The sequence below is a fragment of the Streptopelia decaocto genome, assembly GCF_964273445.1.
Source record: "Streptopelia decaocto genome assembly, chromosome: 13".
NCBI lineage: Eukaryota > Metazoa > Chordata > Aves > Columbiformes > Columbidae > Streptopelia > Streptopelia decaocto.
The window spans coordinates 1,729,424-1,739,779 of NC_138668.1; the positions used below are offsets into that span (position 1 = coordinate 1,729,424).

The 10,356-nt window shown below is 42.9% G+C and overlaps 1 protein-coding gene across 2 annotated transcripts in view; it reads right to left on the reverse strand.

Annotated features, from left to right (window-relative positions):
* Positions 1–7,794, reverse strand: part of CHLSN (cholesin) — a 103,717-nt gene extending 95,923 nt beyond the window's left edge. The window contains exons 1-2 of one of the 2 annotated variants that reach the window (XM_082064624.1): positions 7,663–7,794; positions 5,398–5,542 (exon numbers count right to left, since the gene is read on the reverse strand). In XM_082064624.1, the coding sequence (XP_081920750.1) occupies positions 5,398–5,542; positions 7,663–7,781 (264 nt within the window). In that variant the 5' untranslated portion in view covers positions 7,782–7,794. Of the gene's footprint in view, positions 1–5,397; positions 5,543–7,370; positions 7,536–7,662 lie in introns of those variants that run through there. The other variant, XM_082064625.1, reaches the window with a different exon arrangement.
* Positions 7,795–10,356: the final 2,562 nt, after the last annotated feature.

A 10,356-nucleotide genomic window follows, 5' to 3' on the forward strand; every position in this document is an offset into this window, starting at 1 on the left:
TCTGATGAAAAAGTGCTAGCAGGAAACTAATGTTTCAGTTAGGTGTTCTTTTTATTTGCTTTTTCCTAATTTGAAAAATGTTGCGTAGGTTATAAGAAAGCAGACAAACCAAGTAAGATATCACACAGTAAGTCAAATGCCAAATGGGTTTATAGCTTCATAATTTTTCTTTCAGCTATTAGAAGGCCATTCTGCAGTGAGGCAACCAGAAGCCAATGGGCCAGCAAACTTGTGTCTTCACGCAAGAAAGAAAAAATACAAATAAAACAAGAATAAACATTCAACTGAAAGGTGGCCCGAAGAGAAATGGGCCCGATATTGCAATTACAGACTGACCAAAACTACAGAATCCCAGAGTGTCAGGGTTGAAGGGCCCTGGAAAGCTCATCCAGTGCAATCCCCCCGTGGAGCAGGAACACCCAGCTGAGGTTACACAGGAAGGTGTCCAGGCGGGTTGGAATGTCTGCACAGAAGGAGACTCCACAACCCCCCTGGGCAGCCTGGGCCAGGCTCTGCCACCCTCACCAGGAAGAAGCTTCTTCTCAAATTTAAGTAGAACCTCTTGTGTTCCAGTTTGAACCCAGTTTGACCCTCTTATCCTTGATATGACTTGAGATGGCACCAAGGAGAAGTCGTTCCATCAGTTTCCCAGGGAGGGAGGTGAGGCTGACTGGTCTATAGTTACCAGCAGACTAAAAAGACCGCACTGATATCCATACTGACATTTAACTACCATTCTAAGATACAGCAATCGCCCTCCCTTTGTCACCAGAAAATCACGAACTGCTGGGGTATCTTTACATCAAGGTGTTGGGGGAGATGGAGGGATGGAAGCAGGATGGAGGATTGTGTTGTCTTCTCTTTGTAACACGGACAAAACTATTTGCATGCTAGAGATGTTTTAGAAATGGTCAAAACAGCCAGTACAATATTCTTATTTTCAGAGGTTATGCTTAAAAAAACTTAATTATTTTCCTTTTTATCAATATTGGTTTTCAAGGTTGGTTTTCTACATATTTCTTAACCAAACAAAAATAACCACAGACATCACTACTGCCTACCACAGAGGGCTAAGCTAGTAAAGCAAAGCTAAACAAATGCAGGAAGAGTTGATAGTGAAATTGTAACGCAAGCAGTTTCCAAAATGCTTTTTTAATGTATATAATATACCATTAAAATTGGTAGCCTGGTAATTGGCAGAAAGCCCAGCAACACCACACTAAGTTGTCACTTCACAGCATCTTTTTAGGACGGGAAAACACAAAACAAGTTATTTTGATGGTTACAAGAGAAGCTTCTCATTTATTTAAAATAAAAAATATGGAACAATAAAGGATTACTGAGTTTGTTTGCAAGTCATCCACAACTCATTATTTCAACAAAAGGCTTTGGTATGAATGAGTGGGTTTGTCAAATAATAAATAGACTTTCTGATGATAGCTTTACAGTATCTGCTTGGTAGGTTTTGTAGCATGAATGTCTGGTTTGCATTGATTAAACGTTCAAATTACTGCCCTGGTTACCTGGTTAGAGGCAGCATTAGAGATCCCATCAAAGTAGCATTGGCAGCCATTGCACCAAACTCGTGCCACAGCCTTTATCTCCACAGCTTAAAGATCATTTTATGGGATCTTCCACCTCTACAAGCAAACAAGGATTTTAAAGAATCATTCTTTGTGGTTGGTTTGCTGTAGTACTAGCTTAATAACTCCTTATTGGTCTTTATGATAACCTCCAAAAAGCTGAGCAGTAAAACCCTTTCCCTACTAATTTTGCCATTTTCCATTTAGTAAACAGATCTTACTGTTTGGGCACCTGCACACCAGCTCCCCGATTAAAGAAACACCATGAGCCACTTGTTTATTTGCCATTGTTTGTACTGTCTGTATGGAATCTCAAAAATTTAATTCCTTTCCCACTGATTTTGCCTTTATTTGGGGAAAATATTGATTCCTCCTCCTCCAACCATGTGCAATGCTGAAGATCACAAGGAACACACAAGGAAACACCCACTGACCGTATGAGCTTTACCTAAAGTACCCTTTAACCATGAAGGACGGAATTGGGTTTACAAAGATCGACTGCCTCGTAGTCATTGTAATTTTTCTTAAAGTTACAATATTTACAAGATTAAACTGGGAAGGAACAGGAAATCAATATTGTTTTGTATGGATGATGAGTTTTGCCTAATAGATGTGCAACTCGAGAAGAATTTCTTACTGTTCTGTAGGAAGCCTGCAGCTCTGAAAACAGCACTGGAGGAACAACATCTACGCTTCAATCACAAGGTTCAATGATCCTTTCATACAGTAAGGTCACTCTGGGTAGCACCCAAATAACCTTCCTAAACAAAGCAACAACATGTTGCTCCCTCCCCGCGGGGCTGTGTCCGTCGGCTCCGTGGCAGCCGAAATGCTGAAGGGTGAAGAAATCCATAGACAGAAACAAGACACAGGTAATTGCAAACAAGCACTTTGAACATTCCTGTTCTTTCAACACAACGGGTTAACAATATTGTAAATAATTTTTTTCAGAGATCTGAAACAAAGTTAATTTGATTCAGACCATGTCCATCGGAAAGATTTCAGTTAAGGAGCCAGGATTTCACCTCAGACCACAGTTTAAATCTCTCTTCTTTACACCCATGTTATGTGACAATTCAAAAGAATAAACTTGAACAATCAGCAGGTTTAACATACAGCTATGTTAGCAAACTGCAAAATCATTAAAAAACAAGTAAATCTAATGTGCAGGCATTAAAAAAAAAAAAATCAATGTTTAAAATATGGAGTTTCTTGCCAAGTAGCTAAATAAACCAGTAATATTATGAAAATCTGTCAGGAAAAAAACGAGGCTGCATTAAGTTTAAAACCTTGCGTTGCTCAGCTGCACTGGAGATGTGTCGTTAGAGCCACGTGGATCTCAGACCATTCACGACAACATTTATATTGGTCTTGAATTGCTCATTGCTATTTAATGTAAACAGGAGAAACTGAGTAGATGAAAATCAATAAAACATCAAGATTACTCTGAAAGGTCAAGGAAAAACGCTTTAGTCTTGGGCTGGTAAGAATTTTTGAAACAAATTTCAAGAAGGAATGATCAACGTACATGAAATCCAGTCACTTAAGACCCACTCCAACCTGCCTGCAGCTCTATAACAAAATCAGTTAGAGATTTACATTTCCCACCTTGGAGACTAAAATTGCTGTACTAGAATAGGAAAAAAGGCAAATCACAGGAAAGTAAAGTGGCTTAATGAACCAGTGAAACCTCCCTCCCCGCAAAAGCAACGTGTTATACAGCTATCGTTTGATTCTTTCCATCACATATGAGAATCCTGTCCAGTCTACTCATCCTTAGTTTATGAATGCCAAAAAATCCTTTTCTTAGTTCAGTCACTGTATTAAAAGTGAATCACAGCTCATCAGAATCCAGCGTCGTGATTCAGGAACTTCTGTAGATCTCTCAAGGTTCCAGTTTATTTTAAAGTAACTGAAATGAAATTAGAGTAAAGCTGCAGAATAAACACACTCAGCGGCTGCCTTGATTTGTGTTCCAAATTCGGGGTTTGGAACCATTCAGACTAACTGAGCACATCACCGCAGCCTCAAAGTTCCTCCTGATCTTCCTGTACACACAGACCCATTTTACCTTGTTTTCTACTACATTTCCATGCTGCCGAGGGGCTGGTGAGCAAAAGCATTTTAAAGCAGAACTGCCACTGTGACTGGAGTATTTCACACAAGGCTGGGAGTACGCACGCCGAGTAATCACCAGAAACCGCTCAACAGCAAACTCTCATTAACCATTGCTGAAGTAAAATGGTTTAAGGCCTGCCTAACATATTTCATGCTCGACAGCCTGTTCCAAACAAAAAAAATGTGGCCTACTAACTTACGCTTTCCTACTATCAACAGTTATAGTTTATAAAGCTGATGCCAAAAAATGCCTTGTCATAGACCTTATATGGTATTCCCTTAAACTAACACTATATACATGTTTAAGCCACGTACTGACACCAATTTTTATAACTCTAAGAACTGCTGTGTCTCATACTGTTCCCTTACAGTAGTAAGGATTCTTCTTCCCATTTAATAATTGCTCGCTCTTTCACAGCCCTGCACTTTGCATGGCCAACAAAAACTCATTTGGGGGTTCTAACGACTTATCCCTTGACCCAAAAAGGCCCCACGTGCCAGGGGTTTGAAGCCCACTTGGGATGTTTTCCACTTTTGACATTTCAATTTCACACTGTTTTATCCTGGAAAAATTATTTTCACTCCAATAGAATTATAGCACAGTGAATCTGAAGTCTATAATACACACCCTACAAAGGGAAGGAGAAACGTTCCTTCTTATTGAGCTATAAACACCAGATATAGATATGCTTTGATATAGACAAGGATACAGTCTGATTTTCTTAGGAACACATCTGCTGAGTTCAAAATGGCAAGAACTTACAGCCCTCTGAACAGCTTCTGCCAATGGTTTGGCTTTTCTTACACCAATGCTTCAACAACTCTAAGGGTAATAACTAGAGACACTCATGCATGCAACAATTCTCAAAAAACATTCTTGCCAATGAGCTTAAATAAAGTTTTATAACATAACTAAAAACTTCTTATTTTAAGATCTCCATTGAGCTATATTTCTCAGGAAAAATTGAGTAACAAGCAGCTTTCACACCCATTTCATGTTAGACCAGGAAACGTAAGAAAGGTTTTAAGAATTCCTGAGGAAAAAACCTTTGTCCTTCGTTCTCCCCTTTGACAGCATCAAACCGCTTCATATTTCTTTGATCCACGTTCCACAGTAACCACTCAACAGCTGACCTGAATCACCCCGTTTATGTATCATTTCCATCACAAAAAACATACAGCTCTGAGTTTCCACTTCAATAACATCTCAATATTGCCGATTTAATCCTCATAAAATCAATTCATAAAATGGTCAGTAACACAGAGAGACTGCTGACACCTTCTGGCCATTTGACATTCCATCCAAAAATCAAGAGGACCTCCAAGAAAACGTCATTCATGTTTTTCCAACCACTCCGGATCACATGAAGGCTTCAGCTATGCTGATATTGCCATATGACAGTTGCTTAAAGGCATTTGGCTCGCCTTTCACCTACATTCTCTCACTCATTCTCTGTCTTTCACAGAAGCATCCAAAACACAGATCATGTAATTTGACTGCTGCAATCTTACCCACATTTGGCTTAATTTACCTTCTCCTTTCAACCCACTCTCAGCATATCGCATCCAAGGAGTCATTGCAACCAAATCAAGTAGCACATTCAGGTTCAGTATTGAATCTCTAAAGCCATCATGTCACAGGTAACAACATATCCACATTTTACTGAATTAACCAGTCAAAACTGGAAGGACATACCTGCACACTCTGTTTCCTTTTCTTGGGTTCAGTGTCCGATTCCAGCTCTGCCGTTTGGGCCACGTGTTGCTTCAGCTTTTTTCTTTTTTCTGCCTTCTTTTCTTTCTTCCCCACATTCATTTTTGGCATTTTAACCAGAACTATTCTGTAACAGAAATCACCAAACTGCAATTAGAACCTTTCTTTATATAAAATGTCTGCTTCATATGTGGGCAGAGTTATACTACAGTTACACCGGTACAGGAATTATTTGTGACTACTTAAATATGAAATATACACCTGCACTGAATTTTGATGCATTTTGGAGAATTTTCATCATGTTTCCTTTAGGAATACATTATAGCTAAACTACTGTAAAAATAGAATGTCATTCTCCTGTAGAAAACTTGATGCCTATTGTTGAAAATGTTTCACTGACCCACCTGGTAGTCACCCCCATAACTGACACTGTGCTTTCTGTGGGTTATAACGCATCACATTGAACTGTTTGATCGGTTTTCTACCTCAGATAACACCAATCAGACCTCTCTCTTCTCAAAATACGTTAACGTGACTGTTAGCCATCTCATTAATATACATATGTGTGCATACACACATTCGCACGAGTTGGACTTGATGATCCTTGTGGGTTCCTGCCAACTCAGGACATTCTACAATTCTATGAGAAAGCCTACTTGATTACTAAACAGACAGGTTTTTAACCAGCACTTCTGTTTAAACTGCAAGTTTCACTGTTTTAATATATATTAATGTGGGAAAACTATGTTTAAAGAATTATGCCTCACATGTTTTAACTTTCATTTTACAGTGAGATAAGGGCAAAGGCAAATAGGAGTTGCCAAAAACCTGGTTCTGAAAGCAGGTCTAGTTGTAACTGCATTATTATTTCTCTGAGAGAAAAGCTGATTTAAGTGGCCCCAACACAGTCACTTTCTGTGTAACAGCACAAACACACAGCTGACTCAATCACAAATATTTAGCTTGAAACACACTCGGAAAGATAAAACAGTCGTAGACTAGTTTGGGTCGAAGGGACCTTCAAAGCTCATCCAGTGCCCCCCCTGCCATGAGCAGGGACATCTTCACCAGCTCAGGTTGCTCAGAGCGCCGTCCAGCCTGGCCTGGGATGTCTCCAGGGATGGTTCATCCACCACCTCTCTGGCCAACCTGGGCCAGGCTCTCACCACCATCATAAAAAATTTCTTCCTCATGTCTGGCCTGAATCTCCCCTTTTAGTTTAAAACCATCACCCCTCGTCCTCTTGTAACAGGCCCTGCTAAAAAGTCTGTCCCCACCTTTCTTATAGGCCCCTTTAAAGTACTGAACAACCCACCGCCCCAGCTGCGCTGGCACCCAAACCCAGACCCGCACAGGAGGGGCCTGTGCTGCCTGACGAGCGACAGGGACCTGAGTGCTCGGCCCCACCGGGCTGGGCCCAAAGGCACCACCTCAGCCAGTGCCCGCCCGGGGACACCAACACTGCACCCTGGGCTTAGAATCATAGAATCATTTCAGTTGGGAGAGACCCTCAGCATCATCAAGTCCAACCATAACCCAACTCCAGCACTAAGCCATGTCCAACAGGACCTCGTCTAAACGCCTTTTAAACCCCTCCAGGGATGGTGACTCCACCACTGCCCTGGGCAGCCTGTTCAATGCCCAGCAGTCCTTTCTGTTAAAAAATCTTTCCTAATACCCAATCTAAACCTCCCCTGGTTCAACTTGAGGCCGTTTCCTCTCATCCTACCACTTGCTTCTTGGGAGAAGAGACCAACCCCTCCGTGCTCCGAGCTCCTTTCAGGCAGTTCAGCCAGTGATCAGCTCTCCCCTCAGCTCCTGTTCTCCAGCTGAACCCCCAGCTCCCTCAGCCGCCCCATCACACTTGTGCTCCAGCCCCTCAGCAGCTTCGTCGCCTCCTCTGCGCTCTCTCTAGTACTTCTTTTATTAAGACTTCGTGACGAGAAAGTTCTTACATTTGAGTAAGACGCTCTCAAGCCCCGCCACCAACGCATCTTTCACGGGTAAGGCGATGTCCCTGCCCTGTCCCCAGCGCTGCCCACCGGCTCCCCGCCCCGGGCTCCCACCTCTGCGGGGCGGGAGAGCGAAGCTGCACCGGGGGGAAAGGATGCGACGCCCTCAGGCACCACCGCCGCGCCAGGGGCCGGGCCGCCCCAGTCCTCCCGGAGACCCCCCAAGCTCCCGCAGCCGCCCCACGAGGTGGGGGACACCGGACACGCAACCTCCCGCGCCCCAACCCACACGCACCTCGCAGACCCGCCTCCTGCTGCACATTTAACTGAGCCCCACGCTTGGCGCCGCGGCCCGCCCCCTCCTTTTAATTGGCTACAAGAAGAGGATGGAGGCTTCTGGTTGGCCCTCGGCATGCCAATCCCCCGAGTGGCCAATAGGAAAGCTACTCTCGGAGTTGAAACTCCCACCTGGAACACACGTGTTGAGTGCTCGGCCGGCTTCTGCGGGAGGCTTGACGTCATCTACCTGCGCCGAGATCCGCCGCGGCCGGTGTCCCCGCCCCTCGCATAGGGGAACTTTAGGGGCAAGAATACAAATAAAGCTACAAATAAAACTAATAATAAAACAGGCGATTAGACGAGGTTCTTATGGACATGGTTTAGTGCCAGAGCTAGGTTATGGTTGGACTCAATGATCCTGAGGGTCTCTTCCAACCAAAATGATTCCTGCTGCTCCCCTGGAGCCCCCTTCCCGTCCCACAGCAGCGCTGGGGAACATGCGGCTGATTCTGTGCTATACGGAAAGATTATAAAAGTCCTGGTACGGTAGCAGCGTGCTAGGGCTGAGTTATGGCGTTAGAGCACACAGGGTAATCAGTAGGTGGTGGCATCTAAAATTGCAAGTTGCAATGCAAGCTTTTGTTCCAGTGTGAGCAGGGAAAGCGTATTTTCTGTGTTTAGACCTCCTAAAAATACTTACTGTTCTATTACATATCCTATTGTGACATCCTGTGGTTTAACACAGTATTACAGATACTGTCAAATCACAGGTTTGACCAGATGACTGCATAAAATTAGACTACATGGAATTAGCAGTGGTAATGCACACCTACATTATGTAGTCACTTTGGCCAACTGTAACCTTCCATATAGCTTTGATTCTCTCCGAAAACTCCCCTGGATGAGAAGAAATCACATTGGGCCAAACATGAATAGCACAGATATTTTGTTCTGTGTTGGCGAGAAATTAACATTCTCTCTGCCCTTTCTGATGAAAGATGTACAACTCAATGTGTTGAATGTTTACATACTGTCCCCATGAAGGACCGTAAATCCACATTTCCCCTTTAGTCAGCATTTGCACTCTAAGGATTAAGCCTCTTCTGAGAGAAACCGGAGGCACACAACAATCTTTGCAGGACTGCAGTACACCTCAAGGTTCTGTAAAGCATATGCATCGACTGCACTTAGGTTCACCTCTCTTACAGCGTTATTTTCCCAGGTCAAGGAAAACAGCATTCTCTGCTGTGCGAGCTGCTCATCCTCCCACCTCCGCAGAACAGTGTTGGGCACTCATAGCTGCAGCTGATTCAAGGGACCGCAATTACCCTTCGGTTAGTCCTAAACCAACACTCCAGCCCAGCAGCCCCAGCGTAGAGAGGAATAGCTCCAATGACACATGAAATTGAGGTCTTGACCCCCTGACATCATCAGTAAGCCTTGGCATTTTTCTCACAATTAGTTGGATGCGAGATCTACTTAGATGCCAGCTGGGGAATTAGTATTGTTCATTAACAGCACATTTCCATTTCATCAACCTACAATATTTCAGGCCTCAAGCTAAGCAGCTGGATATTCATGCAGTTTTAAAGAGCAGAGATAGCTGATCAAGATAATAGATGGAACATATCTGTCATGTCTTCACTCGTTTAAGCTTTTCAGGAAGACAGCAAGAGTAGCCTCCCTAGACAATGCTGTATTTTGCTCTCATTCTTGTTACACGAGACAAAACACATAGTTACTGCTACTTTCTTTGGCTTCCTTTCCCCCCGCAGCTGCAAAAAATTCCTATGCAAATCCAGATTTCTATCTAAGCAGCAATAAATTATGAAGAATTATACTGTGTGTGCCTCTGTGTGCAGTAGCCTTCAGTGAATTGCTTAGGGTGGGCCTAGAAAAACTAAGTATGGCTTTATAAATCAAATACTTCCAATGACATTCAGAAACCAGCTTATATAAAACGTGCTTCATGCTGATATATGTTGTTTGTCAAGCCAAATGCTGCATTGTGTGCCAGTTCACTTCCAAGAGGATCAAGACATATGGCAGTATCTTGTATTTTAGACTTTCATCTTAGGGGACTCATAGTTCAGACTTAACATGATCTAAGCAAAGCTGGCTGTGTTTCAGCATAATTTTAGTCATCTTCCTATAGCGATTCCCCACTTTTGTCCACCAAGTATTGCTCTTAGTATAAAAGTTCTTATTGCAAGTTGGCTTGGAAAGGGTGACAGTTTATTGAATGCATACAACATTATGATACAAAAATATGTTATTTGCATAGAAAAATTTTAAGAGCTATAGGCAAAATTAACTTTAAAGTAGACAGAGGTTTGACCTGGATGTGAAGAGCCTCTACTGTCTGCAGCTGAAAGACATAAGAATGCATTGTAAAAATTACATGACTAAAAATTTCAGTCACCGGAAGACACAATGTGGCAGGGAAGGGCTTGGGCCATTTGTTTTAATTCAGATACTCGCTGTGCTTTCCTCAGCATTCTGATGACATACCATTTTCCCAGAATTTGACCAAAACTCACACTGAGCAGGTCGAGACCGACTTGCTGTCCTGATGCTTGTGTCTATACAGCTACTTTCATCACTCCAGTACGGAGAAGTAAAGATTTACTTGTGCTGTCAGAACCCCTCTCCCACATTCCCAACACCAATTAAAGGTCAGGTACCAGCTCTAGAGCAGTTAGAGGCATGG